Here is a 23,685-nt window from a genome sequence, read left to right as displayed (position 1 = left end):
CATATAGTCAGTAAGACATCAAAATTTTCTAATTATATCTGGCCATGTCAAATGACAATTATGCCCTTAGTTTGCCAGACAATGCTTTGCCAAAGAAGGTTTGCCAGAAATGTTTTGCCCGAAGAAAGAGCAGGCATCTGGAGCATCTGCAGGGGGCAGCGTATAAAAGGGCCCTGCCGCGGGGCTGCCCTGTCCCCAGGGGAAGCTCCAAGGTAAGTGCCGGGGGTCTGCAGGCTCGTGGGAAGAGGATGCTGCTCCTTGTGCCCCAGCACTCCTGTGCCTCCAATGCTCGGTTCCAGGAGGACAGTCAGTGTCTCAGCTCAGCTTTTAAATCTGCTTCGAGGGCACCTGCACGTTTTCTCTGCGGATTTCTGTGCAGCAGCAAGTAAGGAATTGCCATTTCTGTTACAGGATTGAGCAGCTGCCGGCCTGCAAGCCACCCACCTGGTGTCACAAGAGGTAAGAGCCCAGTTTACTAATTCTGAGAGACATCCTTCTGGGTGGGATTTCTGTACAACTGGGTGAGTGGTCACTGTCACCCTACATTTTCAAACCTAATGTGATCATAGCAGAAGGCAATGAGGTGCTGAAGGCTGGTAAATTTTTCAAGTGAATTGCAGAATCCTAAGACAGCCCAGGTTGGAAGAACCTCAAAAGATCATCAGGTTCAATCTTTAAGTGGTTGTGTTTGAAGTCTCTGACCACTGAGGGCAGACCAGAAAATCCCCATGGGGAAATTCTTCACTGCTGCTTAACTGACCTAACAGAGTGTGGAGTGCTGGCTTCCCATCTTGGCTGTGGCACCAGCACAACCGGACCAAGAGGAGCCCAGCAGGGAAAAATTCAAGTTTGTCTTAGAGCAGAGGAATTAATGTGCTATTTTTTTCCAAAATTTGCTGTGAAATCACTAAAGCAGTGAGAGTACAAAGAGCTGTAATACGAGCAACCCAGCCGCTCCTGCTTCCTCTGGCAAACGCTATGCTGCCATTTGCTCCTCTCACTGCTCTGCCTCTTCTCTACCTTGCAAAAAAATGGAAGCCACAGCCCTCCTCCTCTGCAAGCCACCACCTGTTCCTGCAGGGACAAATAAATTCTCGTGTTACACTGCCATTAGAGTAAAAACATGACACAATAGCAAGGGTAGTGTAGAGATGTGGCAATTATTGGGTAAAGATGTGCTAGCTATTGTGGGAAGTTGTAGTACTTATTGCTATAGAGGATAGAAATAAATAATTGTTGGGGTTGGTGTTTGGTTTTTTTTTAAGCTACTCATTAGAGGGCTTTTTGGTTGGTGTTACTGGGTAAAGATGTAGTAGCTATTGTGGAGAGTTGTGGTACTTATTGCTACAGAGGATAGAAATAAATAATTGTTGGGGTTGGTGTTTGTTTTTTTTTTAAGCTACTCATTAGAGGGCTTTTTGGTTGGTGTTATTTTTTTTTTCCCCTGGGGAAAAAGAAGAAAATAAAGAAAATTTACATATTAATTAAGACTGGCTTTACAATTGTTATTTTTTATACTTTGTTTCCCCTTAAAATTGCATTAATTTCTAAAAAGCAGAAGGAAATAATAGAAATGGAACCACAGCAGTGTGCTCTCTTTTTGCTAAGCATTGTAGCCACTTCTGCCTGGATTTCACAGCTCACTAGAATGAGCAAATAGTTGTATCATTAATATAATGAAATCCATTACATAAATACTTTACTGAATGAAATTTAGCCACTCAGATGCTCACATTGCCTCTGTGCCACTCAAGATAGTGGTGTATGAACCTCTTGAGTTTTGTGAGCTAGTATGACTTGGGAAGAAACTGCATTATCGTAGCTTTGATTGAATTTTAAAGGAGTGAGGTTTTTAACTCCACAGTACAGTGCCCAAATTCTTTCCTACTAAGTTACTATTTCAGATGTGATTTCAGTACAATCCACTCCCAAAAAAACAATCTCCCAAACCATAATTTTCACATTTTCTATAAGTGTTCTGTCATATAAATGCAAAATATTACATCCATAAAAGCATTAAAGAGTATTAACATAGTAACATTCTTCTCCCATCCTTCCTTCTGCTAACTATGCTTACCTTTAGACACCTTTGGGCAGCATATCTGCTCTTCCACAGTGCTCTCTGCTGACGAGCACCTCCACAAAGCGCTGCCATGGCCTCCGGAGATGCCGAGATGGCTGTTTTTGGGGAGGCTGCTCCTTACCTCCGAAAGTCAGAGAAGGAGAGGATTGCAGCCCAGAACAAACCTTTTGATGCCAAGTCATCTGTCTTCGTGGTGCACGCAAAGGAATCCTTTGTGAAAGGGACAGTCCAGAGCAGGGAAGGAGGGAAGGTCACTGTCAAGACTGAAGGTGGAGAGGTGAGTGCAACAAAAAAGCTGAAGGACACCATTTAATTCCCACCCTCAGCTCTTATCTGACATACATGCATCTCCTTCTTCCTCTGACAGACCCTGACTGTGAAGGATGATCAAATCTTCTCCATGAACCCTCCCAAGTACGATAAGATCGAGGACATGGCCATGATGACCCACCTGCATGAACCTGCAGTGCTGTACAACCTCAAAGAGCGTTATGCAGCCTGGATGATCTACGTAAGTAGCAGCAGCAGTCTGCCTTTGGGTGCCAGCAGCATCTGCTGTGCCAGGCTGAGGGGAAGCCAACCTGCTGTCTCCCTTCCCCACAGACCTACTCGGGTCTCTTCTGTGTCACTGTCAACCCCTACAAGTGGCTGCCGGTGTACAACCCGGAGGTGGTGTTGGCCTACCGAGGCAAGAAGCGCCAGGAGGCTCCTCCACACATCTTCTCCATCTCTGACAACGCCTATCAGTTCATGCTGACTGGTGAGGGGCTCTATCTGTCTCAGAAGGATTGTACCATGAAAGAATACTGTTTCAGTAATATGAGGAAACTTTTTCAAAGCTTTCATGGTTCTGATGTGTGCTGCTGTGTGCTCTGTTATCTTCACACCATGATTTCCCTGTTTTAAATAATGGCTACACTTCACTCTGTGAGGAGTAGTGGAGGTTTCCTAGTTTGTTGGTTGGTTGATTCTTCAGTTCAAAGTGATAGGATTAAGTTCAAAAAACTACACTTGCCTGACTGTATTTCATTTTTTGTGTTTTTCATTGAGTTTTACTTATTTGACTTCTGTCTCTCACAGATCGGGAGAACCAGTCCATCCTGATCACGTAGGTACCCTCCCTGCTCGGGTCCCTGCGGGGCTGCCTGGTGCCAGTGGACCTCCTGCCTCACCCCAGGCTCTCTGCTTCTCCCTTTGCTTTGGCAGTGGAGAATCCGGTGCAGGCAAGACTGTGAACACCAAGCGTGTCATCCAGTACTTTGCAACAATTGCAGCCAGTGGGGACAAGAAGAAGGAGGAGCAGACGTCGGGCAAGATGCAGGTAATTTTAGCTTGAAACAATTAGTCTCTTTGTTTCTGGCATGATTTTTGTAAAGGATAACCTCCACTAATGACCATCCTGCAGGGCACGCTTGAGGATCAAATCATCAGCGCCAACCCCCTGCTGGAGGCCTTTGGCAACGCCAAGACCGTGAGGAACGACAACTCCTCTCGCTTTGTGAGTTACTTAGCAAGATGATTCCAGAAAGATAGCAAACAGGAGCATACAGCAGCCATTGCTTTCTGCTCAGCTGTCAGGTTGTCAAGTAATCCTCCTGATTTCAAAATCAGTGATTCTGTGACAAAAATTAATTCTGCTTCTCACTCAGATGTAAATTAAAATGACAGATCACATCCTTCTGTAATGTATTGTAGTGTGGGGAGGAAGGAAGGCAGGAAGGAATAAGTGTTATAGGTTAAGGGAAACTAAGATTTAATTGGTATAACCATAAAGAAAAGGTCCTCCAAAGGACAGAAATTCCCAGGGGGACAGGCAGTTTGTCCCAGGATATTGTAATTTGTTATTCTATTCTGTTTCCATGCAGCTCACTATATGAGGGAGTTGTACAGCTAATATCCCTCTCTTCTCTCTCCCTCTCGGGAAGAGTGCATGCCTTATCCTATGGCTTGTGGGGGAGAGGCTTTCTGGCTGGCAGGGAATTTCCAGCTACCCCACTGGGCCTGGTGAAGCAGTAGTAGGTCTGAGCTCAGTGTCTGGAGGCAGTGTGGCTGCTCTTGGGCCTGCTGAGGTTGAGGGGTGTGGAGGTTTCTGGAAGGCTCTGGAATTGTTTGGTATGGTAGGCCCAGGTGAAGGACTGAGCCTAGTTTGTGAATGTATTCCTTCTGCCTGAATACTTTTTGTATATATTTGTAAACAGAATTTCCATTTAAATACCCAATCCTTGTGGAGCATTTTTATCTTACTCCCTTGAAGGGGTAAAAAGCTTCTTTTGCCATGGGCAGCTCATGGCTCAAAACCAGGACAAATTTAATCAGAAGGGAAATGACTTGTTTGACAAAAAGACAGATCTAAGCAGCTGAGCTAGTTCAGTGGTTATTCCCATATCATCGATGGGACTGCTCTCTGTAGGCCGGGTATAGTTACATGAGTTTGGTTAACAAAATTCCTTCCCATTTCTATGTTCAGCATATGTAAATATCTAGCTGTGACACTGCTGAGTATTTTCATTGTCCCAAATGTAAAAGACACTGTAAGTCAAGCCTAGAAGCACAGCTGATTCCGAAGAACATTTGCATCATAGACATTGTGTGTGTCCCCTGGAGTAACTGGCAAAGCTCTTAGTTTCAGCTATATTGTTATGATAGAAATCTTAAGATCCATTTATTCCTTTAAAGGGCAAGTTCATCAGAATACACTTTGGTGCCACGGGGAAACTAGCTTCTGCTGACATTGAAACATGTAAGACACTTCCCTGAACTGTTCACAACCCATCCATTCACCCAGCTATCCACACAACACCTTTTCACCCAGCCACCTCTCCTGCTTTCCCTAATTTTCTTCCCATCTTCTCCCTACTATCTCTCTTTTATTTTTTGGTTCCCTCTGTTTATTCTTGGTTTTGATTATTTTCCCTCCAGATCTGCTGGAGAAGTCCAGAGTCACTTTCCAGCTCAAGGCAGAAAGAAGCTACCACATATTCTATCAGATCATGTCCAACAAGAAGCCAGAGCTAATTGGTAGGACAAGTGAATAACTTGGAAGAAGATTGCTCTGCTCAACTCACACTATTACTTGCTTGACTAAACTAAGCCTGAACATCTCTTCATCTTACTTTCAGACATGCTCCTCATTACCACCAACCCATATGACTACCAGTTTGTGAGTCAAGGTGAGATCACCGTTGCCAGCATTAATGACCAGGAGGAGCTGATGGCTACAGATGTAAGTAACAATTAAAAATGTTGTACCTGCGGTCATCTCTCCTAGACAAAGGCTTTATTTTATTATTCCTATTGCAGAGTGCCATTGACATCCTGGGCTTCACTGCTGATGAGAAGACAGCCATCTACAAGCTGACAGGGGCTGTCATGCACTACGGGAACCTGAAGTTCAAGCAGAAGCAGCGTGAGGAGCAGGCAGAGCCAGATGGCACAGAAGGTATCGTCAAAGAGTGACACTGACCTGTTAGTAAGAGAAATATCAATAATCATTGAGTATTTGAAAGATGGAGAAAGAAAACAGTGGAAATGAGGAAAAAGAGAGTTAGGTGAATACATAGGTATGAAATTGCCATCCAATATATACTCTTGTTTAAATTACCCCCTAATCTTGAATTGAGGTATACATTTTGTGTGTCCATAATTTTTTCCTGGCCTGCCACAGCTTATTCAGTGTGCCGGTATTAAAGACCCACTTGGAAAAGAAAGGGTTTTCAGAAAATACATTTTTGTTGTTTTTTGAAAGAAAATGGAGACATTAAACCCAGAATTAGAAGTTCTCCTTCATAGATCACTTGATAATCAGGAATTTGGCCCAGGTCAAAGGGAACTTTCCTTCAATTCCTTGCTTCTTCAGAGACTCAAACCCATAGCTGTCATTATGTAGCAATGTTACCTGAGCATCAGTCTAAGTAAAGCATAGGTACACCATGCATTCAGATTTGGGGCCCTCACTACAAGAACTTTGAAATCCTGGAGCTTGTTCAAAGAAGAAAAATGAAGATGGTGAAGGTTCTGGAGAACAGGTTTGGCGAGGAGCAGCTGAGGGAACTGGGGTTGTTTAGTCAGAGGAGTCTGAGGGGAGACCTCATTGCTCTCTCTCCCTAAAAGAAGGTTGGAGCCAGGTGGGTGAGGGGCTCTTCTCCCAAGTAATAAGAGATGGGAGAAGAAGAAACAGCCTGAAGTTGTGCCAGAAAGGTTTAGATTAGACATTAAGAAAAACTTGTTCCCCAAAAGGCTTCAACTGGCTGCCCAGGGCAACAGTAGAATTCCCATCTTTGGAAGGATATAGAAGATGTGGTGCTGGGGGGGCATGATTTAGTGGTGCCCTGGCAGTGTTGGTCAATGCTTGGTCTCTTCCAAGACAAACAAATCCATGATTTTATGATTCTGTAGAAGAACTGACTTAGATTTCTACTTCTCATCTGATTACTTCATCCTTTAGATGTTACATAATGCATGTTGCATTTAAAATTGTTGAGTCCTCTCTGCTTCTTCCATACAATGGTTCCAAAAAGCTAGCTTCAGGCCTGAATGTTTAGGTTTTGATCCTAATGGCTATTCCCACCTTTCTGCTATGACTGTAACAATAAGTCTGGAGAAAGAGGCACTTCTTACCTGTCACCTCTAGTGTTGGAATGCACTCCCCTTTAGCTTCTGCCACAGAGTACAGGCAGCCCAAGCATTGGAGTGTATGCTTTGGATCACACTTGAGTGGCCAACCTACTAACACTGTTGCTTTGTTCTCTGGCTAACAGATATAAATTAGCTCTAGACTGCAGCAATGAACTTCAGCTTTCATCACGATTTTAAAAATAAGTTCATCATTTCTAGATGGTTCTGTGAAGACTGTTAAAGCCACATTTAGATGCACTTCTCTGGAAGGCTTCCAAAACAAGGATGACTTTTGCTTTAATGACAGTTGTGTTTTCTCCAAGATCCAGCAAGATCAATTTGTTCACAAAAGACATTTAATATTCCAGCTGCTTTCTAAAGGGTTCATCTCTCAAAATTATGCATGTCTTATCAGTCTTAATTTTCTGTCTCCTTGTTCTTCTGCTTAGTTGCTGACAAGGCTGCCTACCTGATGGGTCTGAACTCAGCAGACCTGCTCAAGGCCCTTTGCTACCCTCGAGTCAAGGTTGGGAATGAGTATGTGACCAAAGGTCAAACCGTGCAGCAGGTAACTACCACTTAGTGACTGGGAACCTCTAGCTTGTATCACTTACTATTAGCTTCAGATATTGGTTTTCTTTCTCTTTATTTTAGGTGAACAATTCAGTTGGTGCCCTGGCAAAGGCTGTCTATGAGAAGATGTTCCTCTGGATGGTTGTTCGCATCAACCAGCAGCTGGACACCAAGCAGCCCAGGCAGTACTTCATTGGTGTGCTGGACATTGCTGGCTTTGAGATCTTTGATGTAAGGATTCCAGGTTTGAGGACTGCTCTGGCAGGGGATGATTGCTATAGTAGAGGATTTCCAAGTACTGTTCTTCTGAAGGTTTAACATGTCACCAATTTGCAATTTTCTGGAAAACAATCTTTCATTTTGCTTTGTAGGACAGAGCAAAATCCTCCAAACCTTCATCAGTACATGCACACAGTTATTCTGTTCATGTAGAAGCAACAAGTAGTCTTTTATATATACTGATGTTTTAATAGCTTAAGCTGTTAAAAAAAAAACAACCCCACAACATAGTTACAACAATTTTATGCAAGAGGTACTAGAGAGGAACTAAGACTTGGAGACCCATTGACAAATTATATAACAGGTTAAAGATGTTTAAATCAGTAAGGAACAAATAGGTAAGTGTTTAATCAGAAATAACAAGTGTTTAAAAATTGGAGACCAGGGCATACAGTCCTCCTTTTAGCTGACCAAAGTAATTCCAAAGTACTTTATGAATTTTTGGAGGTGCATTGGGAATATGTACTCTGGAAAAAAAACACCTCCAGTTTTATTACACAGGTATTTCTCAGGGGAGCTGATATAGGTCCTGCTATGGTGTGGTGCTGACAATGCAGTTGTGTTTTGAATGGGGAGATTTATAAAGGGTTGAGAATGATGAAGAACTCTGCAGGTTGATGATGGATTATTGTTGGTTTATACTGGGCAGTTCAACAGCCTGGAGCAGCTGTGCATCAACTTCACCAATGAGAAACTGCAACAGTTCTTCAACCACCACATGTTCGTGCTGGAGCAGGAGGAGTACAAGAAGGAAGGCATTGAGTGGACATTCATTGACTTTGGTATGGACCTGGCTGCCTGCATTGAGCTCATTGAGAAGGTAAACTATTAATTCAAATTATCTTGTATTTAGAGGAACTTATCATTTCAAATTGGAAATGGTCAAATGCTTTTTTATGTTTTTAAAGGTCTCTTCCATATCCAGTTTCATGCATTCAGTTTTAGTTGTTGGAATATCTCTTGATCTATTGCTTATTACAGAGATTGCAACATCCGCAGATAGCTATAGAGGTCATTCCTCACACACCTTGCCTGTATGGAAGTCAATTCCTTGTTTGTTGCAGGTTAAGGCATAGCTGCCTCATCATACAGTGGCCCTCTCAGGAAACTGGACAGCCTGTCCATCCCAAGGGGGATGTCACCATAATACTGCATCTTTCTCTCCCCTATATAAACTGGCTGCATAGTCAGTTTCAGCCCTTTCTTCTCTTTCTCTAAGCCTTCTCGGTGCAGACCTTCTTATCTCTGCTATGTGGGGGAAGGTTTGTGGTCTGGCTAGGCCTTGGCAGAGCTAATTTTTACTGTGTCATTCAGGCCTGGGTGGGGAGGTATGGGGGTGGGGGGGGGGGGACTGCATTTGAGGCCTGGGGTTTGGGCTGGTTTGGGGGGAGGCTGGGGAAAGCTTTGGCTTAATGAGGTTCTGTGGTAAGCCCACCTTGGGGAACTGGGCTGAGGTTGCCTATGGGTTTGTGTGTTTTGGCTTTGTGTAAATATTTGTCAGCAGTACTCCATTTACATTTCCAATTCTTTCCAATCCTGTGTGGAGCACTTTCTTTTACTCCTTTGGGGAGGGGCAAAGAGCATCTGTCTGCTGCCTAAATCAAAGACACTTGACTTAAGGATATATTTTTTTCAAAAATACAGGCCAGCTCCCAAAGTAAAATTAAAAAATGTTTGCTTGAGGTTCCCAAATGAAGTTACCTGGGCAATGCATTTTTTTCTAGCTGGTTCATATCAAAGTCATTCAGGACCAATACAGGCAGTGCCTGACCTCTGAGCGCAAGAAAGTGAAAGAGAATTCTTGAGGTTCCATATAATTTAGGGAAGAGATTAAAAGCACAAAACCTGGAGCAAATACACAATGGACACATTTGTAAAAGATGTTTTTAAATACATCCTGCTCCTCCTGATATTTTTAATGTGTTTTTTAGCATAAAAGCCATTCCTGAATCATTGTGCCAAAGTGTGAGTCAAGCAGGCCAGAGGATTGGTTTGTTTTGCCACATTCCTTTTAAGACTAAGTTGTGGTCGTATTATTCTAAAGGCATTTTCTCTTCATTTTTTGTACTTCTCCCAGCCCATGGGCATCTTCTCCATCCTGGAAGAGGAGTGCATGTTCCCCAAGGCAACTGACACCTCTTTCAAGAACAAGCTCTATGACCAGCATCTGGGCAAGTCCAGCAACTTCCAGAAGCCCAAACCTGCCAAAGGCAAGGCTGAGGCTCACTTCTCCCTGGTGCACTATGCTGGCACTGTGGACTACAACATCACTGGCTGGCTGGAGAAGAACAAGGACCCTCTGAACGAAACTGTCATTGGGTTGTACCAGAAATCCTCTGTGAAGACTCTGGCCTTGCTCTTTGCCTCCTATGGTGGAGCAGAAGCAGGTTAGTTTTCTCAGATTCTTTTTATTTTTTCCCCCTCAACTTTTTAGATGTGTAAAAGGAAATGAAAGGAGATTATACTAAAAAACTATCATTTTTTTCTTTTTAAGAGGCTAGTGGTGGTAGTGCTGGTGGTGGCAAAAAGGGTGGCAAGAAGAAGGGTTCTTCCTTCCAGACTGTCTCAGCTCTTTTCCGGGTACAGTATGAATTTCATTATCTGTACAGTGGCACCAACATAGTTTCAAATCTGATCCATCTAAGCTCCTGTTCTTCTCATGGCCTTGGTTTTATGATGAAAGAGTAAGGAGCAGAAGTTAGTCACTGCCTTTTCCTACCAATAATGCATTCCCTGAGGGGCTTTGCTTTGAGCAGTCTTCAGATAAACCCTTGAATTGTGAGAACGGCTTTTCAGAATCCAGGATGCAGTATGAATGTTAATCCTATAGAGAATCGTGACAAAATTATTATACAGTAGTGTTCAATTTCCTCCAGACCAAGATGAATAATTTTAAATTTTCCTTTAAGATCTACACCTATGCAGATAGAAGGCTCTATTAAATCTGAATTTTAAATTTGAAAGGTGCTTCCTCCTAAGATTCAGTAGGTTAGATTCTTAGCATCTAGATAAGAGTATGCAGAAGTAAATGTTATCAATATGAGCTGCAACACATGATTCCACAGGAGAACCTGAACAAGCTGATGACCAACCTACGGAGCACTCACCCTCACTTCGTCCGTTGCATCATCCCAAATGAAACAAAAACCCCTGGTAAGATGTTCAAGCAGAAAGAGAAGTCCTTCTGGTGCAGTCCTTGGCCTCTGCACTGGACACTGTGGCATTGCCTTGTGCTCTGAATTGCTAGGTGCCATGGAGCACGAGCTGGTGCTGCACCAGCTGCGCTGTAACGGCGTGCTGGAAGGGATCCGCATCTGCAGGAAGGGATTCCCCAGCAGAGTCCTCTATGCTGACTTCAAACAGAGGTGAGAGCACAGCACTCTCCAGCATCATTAAAGCAAAGCTGGGGCATTCAGATGGGTTTGTTCAGACTGGACCCTCTTGTGTATGGGCTGGTGGTGTCCAGCAGCTGGGGTGTGCTGGCTGGGAATTCAGTCTGGTCTTTGTCTTTGTCTCTTACCCACAGGTACAAGGTGCTGAATGCCAGTGCCATCCCAGAGGGACAGTTCATTGACAGCAAGAAGGCTTCTGAGAAGCTTCTTGGGTCAATCGATGTGGACCACACCCAGTACAAATTTGGCCACACCAAGGTACAAACCCTCCTTGACTCACTTTCTGTGTGCCTGTGCTGTGCTCTGCCTGGCAGTCAGGTGCTGCAATGTTCTCTTTCTCAAGGTGTTCTTCAAAGCTGGGCTACTGGGGCTCCTGGAGGAGATGAGGGATGAGAAGCTGGCACAGCTCATCACCCGCACACAGGCCAGGTGCAGAGGTTACCTGGCAAGAGTGGAATACCAGAGAATGGTGGAGAGAAGGTAGATATCCCTTATCTTAATTGAAGTCACTACACTTGGGGGAAAGGCCTGGCACTTGTCACACTGAAAATATTCCATGTGCATTTTAATTCTACTTCAGGGAGTCCATCTTCTGCATCCAGTACAACGTTAGGGCCTTCATGAACGTCAAGCACTGGCCCTGGATGAAGCTCTTCTTCAAGATCAAGCCCTTGCTGAAGAGTGCAGAGTCTGAGAAGGAGATGGCCACCATGAAGGAGGAGTTTGAGAAAACCAAGGAAGAGCTTGCAAAGTCTGAGGCCAAGAGGAAGGAGCTGGAGGAGAAAATGGTGAAACTGGTGCAGGAGAAAAATGACCTGCAGCTGCAAGTGCAGGCTGTGAGTACAACTTGGGGGAAGGGTATAGGTAAAGTGAGTAAATAAGATCTAACTCTTCTTTCATGATGAAGAACTCTCAAAGTGCACATTAAACTGCCTTACAGTGTAGCATAAGAAGAATTTACCAAATATTTTAAAGCAGTATAAAAGTCAAATTCAGGCCACGTTCTTTCCCTACTCAGTCTCACTTTTACAAAGCAGGGTTTTAGACACCTACATACACCTGTCTCTGTGACAGTTTATGACATAAATCCTCATTATAGTCACTGCAGTGTATATAATGTAGTGTATTTAGGGACAGTGATTCAGTTGCCCAGTTACTCTGCTTTCAATCAGTTGCCTAAATGAACAGCTGAGGGCCGTTTCTTATGGCATAACTCATCTGACCTCCTGTCACTCCTGCTCCCAGAAGATGCAGATGCCCAATTTCTCAGGAGTGGAATTATTTACATTTCTCAATACTTCCACAGAAATTTGAATGTAGTCCATTGTAATGCAAAACACATTCAAAAGGAGAAGAGGAAAATATAAATTAAATGCAAGTAACCCACTGTCATATGTGAAATAAACAAGGTGGATCATAGGGGAACTAAACACAGTGTGTGATGGTGAAGAAGGTCAGAAGGAAATAAAAAAAACAAAACAGATTAAGAACCTATTAAAAATTGTAATTGGTATTGAAATTGTTCAGTAACCTTTACCCAAGTAATAATCCCAGAGGACTTCCTGACAGATCTCTGTTCCTTCAGGATTCAATAACCACTCACACCTATTTTCCCACCAGGAAGCTGATGCTTTGGCTGATGCTGAGGAGAGGTGTGACCAGCTCATCAAAAACAAAATCCAGCTGGAAGCCAAAGTTAAAGAAATAACTGAAAGGGCTGAGGAGGAGGAGGAAATTAATGCTGAGCTGACAGCCAAGAAGAGAAAATTGGAGGATGAATGTTCAGAGCTGAAGAAAGATATTGATGACCTGGAGTTAACACTGGCCAAGGTGGAGAAGGAAAAGCATGCCACTGAGAACAAGGTACACACCTGGGGAGTCACATGAAGGGCCAAGACAACATTGACTCTCAGAGTAAAGAGTCTGACACAGTAAGCTATGTGGGACTTGAAAAAATTGAGCCAGGCCTTCACTGAGCATCCAAAAGATATAAACACCTGCAAAGCACTGTAAAGCACAAAGTCACTGTGCCAGTGACCATGTTTTATACCACTTTTGACATTTGCTCATACTTGTAGGTGAAAAACCTGACAGAGGAGATGGCAGCCCTGGACGAGACCATTGCCAAGCTGACAAAAGAGAAGAAAGCTCTCCAAGAGGCTCATCAGCAGACACTGGATGACCTGCAGGCAGAGGAGGACAAAGTCAACACTCTGACCAAGGCTAAAATCAAGCTGGAGCAGCAAGTGGATGATGTAAGCACCCAGGCAAAGAGCAAGAAGAGGACAGGTGTGGAGTTGGAGCTGTGCGGCAGAGCACTGATGGCCTTCTTGTCTTTAGCTGGAAGGGTCCCTGGAGCAAGAGAAGAAACTGCGCATGGACCTGGAGAGAGCCAAGAGGAAACTGGAAGGAGACCTGAAGATGAACCAGGATTCCATCATGGATCTGGAAAATGATAAGCAGCAGCTGGAGGAGAAACTGAAGAAGTAAGTGTGGCTTTGTGTTGTGGTTTAATGAGGACAGATTGCTCTTTTACTCCAAAAGAGGCAAAGAAAAAAAACGCTTGCACAAAAGATTGGATAGGATTAGAAAGCTTAAATGGAAATGTGGTTCACAACTACATACAACAGTACAAAGCATATAAAAATACACAGAATCCATTGTCTGGGTTTAACACAGAAGCTCATTAAGCCAAAACTTTACATAAACCTCCCTTTAAACCAGGCTATAAACCCAAGCCTTCCTATGAAGCCTCTTTATCCTCCCCACCAACATCATTGTGACATAGTCCAAATTCAGCTTGACAACTCCAGGCCCTAGTCAGGGAGCTCCAGGCCTAACTGGCAGCATTGCCAAGGTCAGCACCAGGCCTCACTCCCCTGTCAAGAGAGATAAGAGCCTATGTGTCCTTTCTGGGAGGAGAGAGGGAAAGGAAAAGGGAAAAAAAATGATTTTGCAGCCAGATTTATGGGGATGCAGTACTTATGGGAATGAAATACATCTTCTGGTCCACCTCCTGGACACTCCAGCTTCTATGGAGGTCTGCACTTTGTGGTTCTTAAAGGCACCCACAGCCTCCCACTACCACACTATGGGGCACCTGAGCACTGCACTGGTGAACTTCTCTGTTTCCTTTGAGCTCTAACATGGTTTGCTTCACCCAAAGGAAAGACTTTGAGATCAGCCAGATCCAGGGCAAGATTGAGGATGAACAAGCCCTGGGTATGCAATTGCAGAAGAAGATCAAGGAGCTGCAGGCAAGTCTCTGTTGCTTCCTCTCTTTCACCTAGACTCAGGTCAGGCAGGAGAAGGCCATGGGTGTGAAGGGTCTCTCGTGTTCCCCAGGCTCGCATTGAGGAGCTGGAGGAGGAAATTGAGGCCGAGCGAACCTCTCGGGCAAAAGCAGAGAAGCATCGAGCTGACCTCTCCCGGGAGCTGGAGGAGATCAGTGAGCGCCTGGAAGAGGCAGGAGGAGCTACATCAGCTCAGATTGAGATGAACAAGAAGCGTGAGGCAGAGTTCCAGAAGATGCGTCGGGACCTGGAGGAGGCCACGCTGCAGCACGAGGCCACGGCTGCCGCCCTGCGGAAGAAGCACGCGGACAGCACCGCTGAGCTTGGGGAGCAGATCGACAACCTGCAGAGGGTGAAGCAGAAGCTGGAGAAGGAGAAGAGTGAGCTGAAGATGGAAGTTGATGACTTGGCCAGTAACATGGAGTCTGTCACCAAAGCCAAGGTATTGAAAAATACACTAAAGAACTTGAACACAGGGAAATGGGCTTGTTCAGCATAGAAAAGGGAACACTCCTTGGGGCCTTAGAGCAGCCTTCCAATACCTGAGTGAACCTGCAGGAAGGCTGGAGAGGGAGTTTTCCTAAAGGTGCCTGGAGACAGGAAAAGGAGGAATGGTTTGAATCCAAGGGAGAGTATCGTTATACTGGATCTTAGGAAGAAGTACTTTTGTAGAAGGGTGGTGAAGCACTGGAACAGGTTGCCCAGGAAGGTTGTGGAGGTGTTTCAGGACAGGTTTGATGAGGCCTTGAGTAGCCAAGCTCTGGAGGAGAGATTGGAGTAGATGATCTCTAAAGTCCTTTCCAACGTACGCCATTCTATGATTCTGAAAAACAAATACTGTTGAAGTATATCTTCTGGAAATATGATCAGGTTAAAATTTATCTGTCTATATATGGAACTCCTTGTCTAACCTAACTCAAATGAGCACTCTATAGTTTGCATGTGGTGAGAGTGACATTGTTCACAACAAGGACATGTTGAGATGCTGATGCTCCATCATTCTCTGTGGTCTCCACAGGCAAACCTGGAGAAGATGTGCCGCACCCTGGAAGATCAGCTGAGCGAGATCAAGACAAGGGAAGAAGAACATCAGCGCATGATCAATGACCTCAATGCTCAGAGAGCTCGTCTGCAGACAGAGTCAGGTTAGAGAGCCTCCTATTTGCTGTGGAATGTGAAGGCATCCTGAAAGAGTTTGGGTCACAAATGGCAATGAAAACATTTCCTTTGTGTGTGCTCTCCCAGGTGAATATTCACGCCAGGTGGAGGAGAAAGATACTCTGATTTCTCAGCTGTCAAGAGGCAAGCAGGCATTCACCCAGCAGATTGAGGAACTCAAGAGGCATTTAGAGGAAGAGATAAAGGTGATGACTTTTGCCACAGCTAGCCACTGAAAACACTCCTAACGTAACACTGCCTAGTAGTGCACAGCACAGGCCTTAGTGGGAGAAGAGTTTTGCTTCCACAGGAGTGGATTTAGTCCTTCAGGCTTATATTTGTCCTCCACTGCAGACACTTACCCTCTCCTAGCAGTCATGTTGGCAGTGTTAAATTGCAAGAGATTTCCCAGAATATTTCCATTCCTGTCCTAATCGCACTCTCTACTCAGGCCAAGAACGCCCTGGCCCACGCCCTGCAGTCTGCTCGCCACGACTGTGACTTGCTCCGGGAACAATATGAGGAGGAGCAGGAGGCCAAGGGGGAGCTGCAGCGAGCCCTGTCCAAGGCCAACAGTGAAGTGGCTCAGTGGAGAACCAAATACGAGACGGACGCCATTCAGCGCACGGAGGAGCTGGAGGAGGCCAAGTACGGGGGGAAGGTTAAAATAAAAAAAGGGATAGGCTAACAGGGGAAATTGGAAGACAACTGTGATATTGTTATAGAAAGATAAAGCTCTGTTTTGGGGCAGGGTAAGGGCTGAGGTGAAACCTATCCTCTGAAGGGTGTGGTGTAGGAAATGTGGAGGAAAATATTCCTTTGACACAGAGGATGGTACAGAAAACCCATGGACAGTAGATATAGTGGTCATGCAACCCTGGGAGTCAGAATTGGGCAAACAATGACTAAGGGAGGAGTTCAACAGCCTGCACAAAGGATACATACTGAGTTACATGGTAAAACACTGTTGTGCAAAGTCCATCAGCCACACACAACAGCTTCTGTTCTGTTCTCAAACCTGGACCTATGCTCACCACCCACAGGAAGAAGCTGGCACAGCGCCTGCAGGAGGCAGAGGAACATGTTGAAGCTGTCAATGCCAAATGTGCCTCTCTGGAAAAGACAAAGCAGAGGTTGCAGAATGAAGTGGAGGATCTGATGATTGATGTGGAGAGATCAAATGCTGCCTGTGCAGCTCTGGACAAGAAGCAGAGGAACTTTGACAAGGTCTTTTGGGCTCCAGCCCTGGGGTTCCAGGGCAGAGCATATCCTCCTGACCAGCACACCCATACTCACATCCCATTTCTCTTCAGATCCTGGCAGAATGGAAGCAGAAGTATGAGGAAACACAGTCTGAGCTGGAAGCCTCCCAGAAGGAGTCTCGCTCTCTCAGCACAGAGCTGTTCAAGATGAAGAATGCCTATGAGGAGTCCTTGGACCACCTGGAAACGCTCAAGCGGGAGAACAAGAACTTGCAGCGTAAGTGCCTGGCCCTCTGCTCCTGGAAGGGCTTCCTTGCCATCCACCACCCCACTGCTCCACCTGGCTGTGTGCCTGCAGGTGACCAAGGTGGCTGTCAGGTTGGTGTGGCAGGGCCCTTGCCATACTGCTCTGTGCCTGCCCCTGCCATTGGTCTTTGCTCCCACAGAGGAGATTTCCGACCTGACGGAGCAGATTGCTGAGGGAGGAAAGGCAATTCATGAGCTGGAGAAGATCAAGAAGCAGGTTGAGCAGGAGAAATCTGAAATCCAGGCTGCTCTGGAGGAAGCTGAGGTACATGCCCATGATCACTGTTTCTGCACTCAACATATGAGCAAAGGAGAAACATGGCTGAAAGCTGCTTGGTCTCACTCTGGGCTGGCTGGACCGTGCAGCCAGCTGAGCTTTCCTGAGATAGTTCCTAACTACCTGGAGAGCAGCTGGAGCTTTATCTGTGTTATAAATATTTGTGTCCTCTTCTCCAGGCCTCCCTGGAACATGAAGAGGGGAAGATCCTGCGCCTCCAGCTTGAGCTCAACCAGGTGAAGGCTGAGGTTGACAGGAAGATAGCAGAGAAGGATGAGGAGATAGACCAGATGAAAAGAAGCCATCTCCGAGTGGTGGAGTCCATGCAGAGCACCCTGGATGCTGAGATCAGGAGCAGGAATGAAGCCCTGAGGCTGAAGAAGAAGATGGAAGGAGACCTGAATGAAATGGAGATCCAGCTGAGCCATGCCAACAGAGTGGCTGCAGAGGCACAGAAGAACCTGAGGAACACACAGACAGTGCTCAAGGTATGCTAAGGGTAGGCACATAGATGTGTAACTTGTCTAATGTTTTAGTATCATTGAATCATTGAATGGCTTGGGTTGAAATGGACCTCCAGTGATCATATAGTCCAGGCCCCTGCCATGGTCAAGTATAGCATTTACTAGATCAGGCTGCTCAAAGCCCTATCCAACCTCACCTTGAAAACTTACAGTGACAGGGCATCTACAATGTCCCCTCAAGGTGGGGCCACACCAAGGTGTAACACAACAGGAATTCAGCTCCAACTGTGCCCTAGTTTTCCTGAACTTATCCCTGCACTTGGGAAGCATCCCTGTATTCTTCCCAGGATACATGTCTTTGGTTACACTGCCTGTTCATTTCCTGCTTAAGTTTTGGTTTGATCAAGAGGTTCTTACTTAGCCTTGCTGTCCTGCCATCTTCTCCTGGTTGCTTACACTTGGGAACTGAGAGCTTCTGCACTCTAAGGAAAAGGTTCGTAAAAGTGTGGCCCGCAGGGCTAGGGAGGTTCTGCTCCCCCTCTACTCTGCCCTGCTGAGACCACACCTGCAATACTGTGTCCACTTTTGGGCTCCCCAGTTCAAGAGAGAGACCTGCTGGAGAGAGTCCAGCAGAGAGCCATGAGGATCTTCCCTGTGAAGAGAGACTGAGAGCCCTGGGGCTGTTTAGTCTGGAGAAGAGCAGTCTGAGAGAGATCTGATGAACGTCTATCAATATCTGAGGGGTGGGGGTCAAGGGGAGTGGGCCAAGCTATTTTTGGTCGTGCACAGGAATAAGATGAGGAGCAATGGTTATAAACTTGAACATGGAAGGTTTCAATTCAACATGAGGAGAAACTTCTTTACAGTGAGGGTGACAGAGCCCTGGAGCAGACTACCCAGGTGTATTGTGGAGTCTCCTTCTTGGAAGACTATCCAACCCCACCTGGATGCATTCTGTCTGTGCAGACTGCCCTGGGTGATGCTGCTCTGGCAGGGGGGTTGGACTGGATGATCTCTGGAGCTCCCTTCCAACCTTTAATGTACTGTGATTCTGTGATACTGTGAAATAGAACTGAACAGAACTTTGAGCTCCAAGACTGACCTTCAAACTGGATCTTGTCAGTTATTCACCTGCTCTTGATTTTCAACCCAAGAGCATTGTGTCAGTTATTATATAGCACTTTAGAGGGTGGGGGAAGATTCTTTCCTCTGTCCCAAGCAGGGACTAAGGCCCAATTTTCTTCCTCTTGTAATTTAGTTTTGTCATTCAGATGGAGTTTGGGTTCAGGGTTACCTTCCCCATTCACAGCCTGGGACAGTGCCCAATACCCCTCCATCAACCTTCTGCTTGCATTTTTAGATACTATACATGTACTAAGGATTCTGCATATAGATATTTAATTATTAATATTTTCCTGACATAATAATTATTAGATTTATGTGCTAAATGATGCTGTGCAACAGTGCTATGCCACCTCTTAATTTCTCTTTCCTCTCTTAAAGGATACCCAGATACATCTGGACGATGCTCTCAGGACTCAGGAGGACCTGAAGGAGCAGGTGGCCATGGTGGAGCGCAGAGCAAACCTGCTGCAGGCTGAAATTGAGGAGCTAAGGGCAGCCCTGGAGCAAACAGAGCGGTCGAGGAAATTGGCTGAGCAGGAACTGATGGATGCAAGTGAGAGAGTTCAGCTCCTCCACACTCAGGTTAGATTCACAAGATTCAAAATTTCAGAAGTTGGGTTTTTATTTGTTTTGTTTTGTTGATTTCCAGATTTTTCATCTGTGTAACTTCTTAAAACCTCTCTTGCAATAAAAAAGTTGACCTCAAACGGAATTATTATCCTGGTACATAGAACTGAATTAGTAGGATTATATTAGGAGTTAGAAGTGCTCCTTAAAACTTGAACTCTCTACTGTCCAGCTGTGTATGAACTGATAAGGTGCATTTTGCCCGAGGAGGTGGTGGAGTCACCATCACTGGAGGTGTTCAGGAGGAGACTTGATAGGGTGATTGGTTTAGTTGATTAGGTGGTATTGGATGATAGGTTGGAAACAATGTTCTTGAAGGTCTCTTCCAACCTGGTCTGGTCTATTCTATTCTATTCTATTCTATTCTATTCTATTCTATTCTATTCTATTCTATTCCTTTGTAGGAGGGTACAAATATTTAGACATACAGATGGAAAGTTCAAATCCAAACAGTAAAGTTCTGAAATAAATGTTCTGGTTTTGGAATAACAGAGCAATATTTTTTGTTGTTCAACAGAACACCAGCTTGATCAACACCAAGAAGAAGCTGGAAACAGACATTGCCCAAATCCAGGGAGAAATGGAGGATACCATCCAGGAAGCCAGAAACGCTGAAGAGAAGGCCAAGAAGGCCATCACTGATGTGAGTTGGGGACTCCTTTTGGTGCTGGTTGTGGATGAATTCTGCCCCAAAGTGTCTCCAGCACCAAAATGGCTTTGACCCTTTGCTCTACTCAGGCAGCCATGATGGCAGAAGAGCTGAAGAAGGAGCAGGACACCAGTGCCCACCTGGAGAGGATGAAGAAGAACCTGGACCAGACGGTGAAGGACCTGCAGCACCGTCTGGATGAGGCTGAGCAGCTGGCCCTGAAGGGAGGCAAGAAGCAAATCCAGAAGCTGGAGGCCAGAGTGCGTAGTAGAGCTGGAATTGGTGTGTGAGTGAGGAGATCCCTTGGAGAGGTGTGAGGGAAGCTGCAAAGTTGGGCTTGTCCTTGCAGGTGCGAGAGCTGGAAGGGGAGGTGGATGCTGAGCAGAAGCGCAGCGCTGAAGCTGTGAAGGGTGTGCGCAAGTACGAGAGGAGGGTGAAGGAGCTGACCTACCAGGTAAGGCAGGAGACACCCTTGGCCTGACAGGCTCAGGAAGCCAAAGCTTTCACAGGAAGTCCAAGGCCAAAATGTAACTTTGTGTTTTGGATAAAGCAATAATTCTGACTTTTTCCTCTTTGCTCACTGCTTCAGTCTGAGGAAGACAGGAAGAATGTTCTCAGGCTGCAGGATCTGGTGGACAAGCTGCAGGCGAAGGTCAAATCCTATAAGAGACAAGCTGAGGAGGCTGTAAGTATTGCTCAAGGAAGAGGCACAAGACACCTTCCACTGGGGCAGCAAGCTCAGTGAGATGTGTGTGGGTAACAGGAAAGGGCAGGACAGAACCTGCCAAGAGACAACAGCCTTGGCAACACTCTGTCCCTATTGTGACATGAGGCCATGCAAAGTTCTGGGCACCCTGCAGCCAGGGCTGAACTGAGAAAAGCTCTGCAGCCTGTTTTAGAGCAGAGCTCAGACCAAACAAGCTCAGGGGCACATCCACTGTTGGAAGTGAACTGAAGTGCAGGAATCTCAGGGTCTTTCTCAGCCTAGCAAGTCACACTGACAATAGAGCAGCAAGTAGAGGAGCAGAAGTACACCAAAGAGAAATCCAAGGGACCAAATTTATTTCTCAAGCATGACACAGCCCTGCTGAAGCTTGTCACAGTGGGGTCCTGAATAGGGAGGATGAGGAGGTCTGTGGGAGGCTTCCATGTCAGCAGGGGTGAGTGGGGAATGGAGGTCTGAGCCTGCCCCCAAGGGAAGAGCTTCAGCCATGCAAGGCCAAGTGGCAGCAGGAATTAAGCCCTTGCCCTGGGCCCCTCCCCACCAACTCCCTCTCCCCGCACAGGAGGAGCTGTCCAATGTCAACCTCTCCAAGTTCCGCAAGATCCAGCACGAGCTGGAGGAAGCCGAGGAGAGAGCTGACATTGCAGAGTCGCAGGTCAACAAGCTCCGGGCCAAGAGCCGCGATTTCCAAGGCAAGAAGATAGGAGAGGAGGAATGAAGCTGTCATGAGACAGCAAAGTGCCCTGAGGGCTGCACAGAATGTGAACCTCTCAGGCACCTTCTCATGCAATGAGACTTTGTAACTATGTCAATGTCTAGAGAATAAAGACTGTAGATTCTTTGCACACACCCCAGGAGCTGTGCCTTTTGTTCTTATCATGCAGGTCTGCAGCTACGTAAGTTTGGGACATTTTCTAATTTCATTTTAACCCTTGGACAGTAGCAGAGTTTTAATGCTTCAGTATTTTTCTCACTGTTTCCTATTGCATTGCAATTTTATTCCCATACTGACAAGTGAAAGGTAGAAAGAGTTCTGTCTGCTCTGGAACAGCAAAAATGTTTCTGCCTTAAGGAGTCCTCTTTCTAAACAGGTGCAGTGCAGATCCTCTCTTTTCTGGTCTCATTCTCACTGTGGCAATGGAGGGGCAAGTTTCCCCATTAAAAACAACCAACCAACCAACAAAAAACCCCACCAAAATACTCAAACTAAATGGAATCTAAGTGCTTCTGGGTCCTCATGGGGAAAGTTATGCAAGAGCTGAGGTGCTACCTCCTTTGAACAAGGCAATTGAAAAATTGAAAAACTCTAGTGAGTGAGGAGCTTTTTACTGAGAAAAACTAAAGATCAGGCCAGGACTTTTTTATGGGAGAAGTTAGTAATAATCAGTGCTAAAGCTGCTGTGGTTTAATTCCAGCCAGCAATGAGGCACCAAAGAGCTGCTTCCTGTGTGGTATTCGGGGAAAAATATTGAAACTTGTGGGTTGTGACAAGAAGAGTTTAGTAACTGAAACAAAATAAAACATACTACTACCTGTAATAGTTGTAGTAACAACAATAGTAATAGTAAGAGTAGTAACAGTAATAAATAGTAATAGTAATGAAAAGGGCTATAACAAAATGAAGGAGAAATAAAACCCAAGAAAAGAGAAGCAATGCACAAAGCAATTTCTCACCATCCACTGAGCAATGCCGAGGCTGCAATCTGCCCTTTCTGCCTGAGTCCCTCCTATGCTAAGCATGACCTGCTATGGCAGGCAGCCTGCCTTGGCTAGTTGGGGTCAGGGGTCCTGGCCATGCTCCATTCAAGCTTCTTGTGCACCTGCTCAGTGACAGAGCATGGGAAACTGAAACATCCCTCACTTCAGACAAGCACTGCTTACCAACAACTAACCCAACAGCGCATTACCAACAATATTCTCACACTAAAGCCAAAATACAGCATTGTACCTGCTACTAGGAGGAAAATTAACTCTGTCCCAGGCAAAAGCAAGACAAAAGTTAAACAAATATGTTTGAATAAGAAGACACTGCCATTCCCTACTCTTGCTGTTGGACCAAATATCCAATATTAAGGCAGAAGGCTTCTCTTGTAAATGAAATGGAGGTTGATGAATAGGTCAGCAGGAGTGAATGTGAATGAGGGGACTCAGCATGGGATAAAGCCCAACCAACATAACATGCAGAGCCACCAGCACAAGCTGCAGCACTCTGTAGTGTTTTCAGGCATAATACTATAACAAGCTCTTTTGTCAGGGAACTGTTTTGATCATGTGAGGTAAGACTGAGTAATTCTGGGAACATTACAACTTTAAAGAAATTACAAAATCTAGCACTTTACAGAGCAGAAAACCCCAACTGATCATCATCCAAATTGTGTCCTACCTGACTGACTCCTGTGACGGCAGATGGGTTGGAATGTGGATGCTAACTGTATCACAGCTGAGCAGAGATGAAAGAAGTCACCTCCACCATGTGTGCTTGGCTGAAGCCTTAAACAAATGACAGCTTAAGAAGCAGGACAGAATGAGGAAAGGCTGTCCATGAGGAAGACCCTCAAGGCAGAAAGGATGGCTCACAGCTCCAGCCACTCTCATCAGTGCAGTCTGCGCAGAAGACATCTGGATACCATTGGTGCCTTAACTCTGAGGCAAAGATAATCGTACCCCCTGGGAGATCACGACAACACTCACATTAGTGCTTCATTTGTCTGGAATAGGAAATAGATGACTGCCTAATTACCTGTGTCTTAAAATACAGAACAACCATTCTGGCAGCACGGGAGCATCGCCAAGCTGCTAAAGGCCAGATTCAACAAGCAGATGTCAGGAATGCTAAAGGAGACTTGGCTCATTCTCACTACAGATCCCTCGAGGTTCCTGGCCAGCTCTATACAACTGCATTTTCAGGGAGCACTTCAA

The 23,685-nt window shown here is 45.4% G+C and overlaps 1 protein-coding gene across 1 annotated transcript; it reads left to right on the top strand.

Moving 5' to 3' along the window:
• Nucleotides 1-411: 411 nt before the first annotated feature.
• Nucleotides 412-21,615, top strand: LOC137447757 (myosin-1B-like). The gene is made up of 39 exons (XM_068151632.1): nucleotides 412-459; nucleotides 2,084-2,360; nucleotides 2,451-2,594; nucleotides 2,687-2,843; nucleotides 3,164-3,191; nucleotides 3,290-3,404; nucleotides 3,489-3,581; nucleotides 4,760-4,823; nucleotides 5,003-5,101; nucleotides 5,203-5,306; nucleotides 5,384-5,522; nucleotides 7,147-7,265; nucleotides 7,352-7,501; nucleotides 8,199-8,369; nucleotides 9,627-9,936; nucleotides 10,044-10,129; nucleotides 10,615-10,702; nucleotides 10,797-10,914; nucleotides 11,076-11,199; nucleotides 11,285-11,421; nucleotides 11,522-11,777; nucleotides 12,562-12,804; nucleotides 13,020-13,196; nucleotides 13,282-13,427; nucleotides 14,108-14,198; nucleotides 14,287-14,676; nucleotides 15,253-15,379; nucleotides 15,480-15,598; nucleotides 15,844-16,040; nucleotides 16,436-16,619; nucleotides 16,706-16,871; nucleotides 17,041-17,165; nucleotides 17,357-17,665; nucleotides 19,145-19,348; nucleotides 19,911-20,036; nucleotides 20,132-20,302; nucleotides 20,392-20,496; nucleotides 20,632-20,727; nucleotides 21,329-21,615. Exons 2-39 carry the CDS (start codon nucleotides 2,154-2,156, stop codon nucleotides 21,482-21,484), a joined length of 5,841 nt encoding a protein of 1,946 aa, XP_068007733.1. The 5' UTR covers nucleotides 412-459; nucleotides 2,084-2,153; the 3' UTR covers nucleotides 21,485-21,615.
• Nucleotides 21,616-23,685: the final 2,070 nt, after the last annotated feature.

The sequence above is a fragment of the Melanerpes formicivorus genome, unplaced genomic scaffold, assembly GCF_026170545.1.
Source record: "Melanerpes formicivorus ecotype bairdi unplaced genomic scaffold, bMelFor1.0.p_v2 SCAF_21, whole genome shotgun sequence".
NCBI lineage: Eukaryota > Metazoa > Chordata > Aves > Piciformes > Picidae > Melanerpes > Melanerpes formicivorus.
The sequence above is the reverse complement of the archived record's forward strand: the minus strand, read 5'-3'. Positions and strand labels throughout refer to the sequence as shown.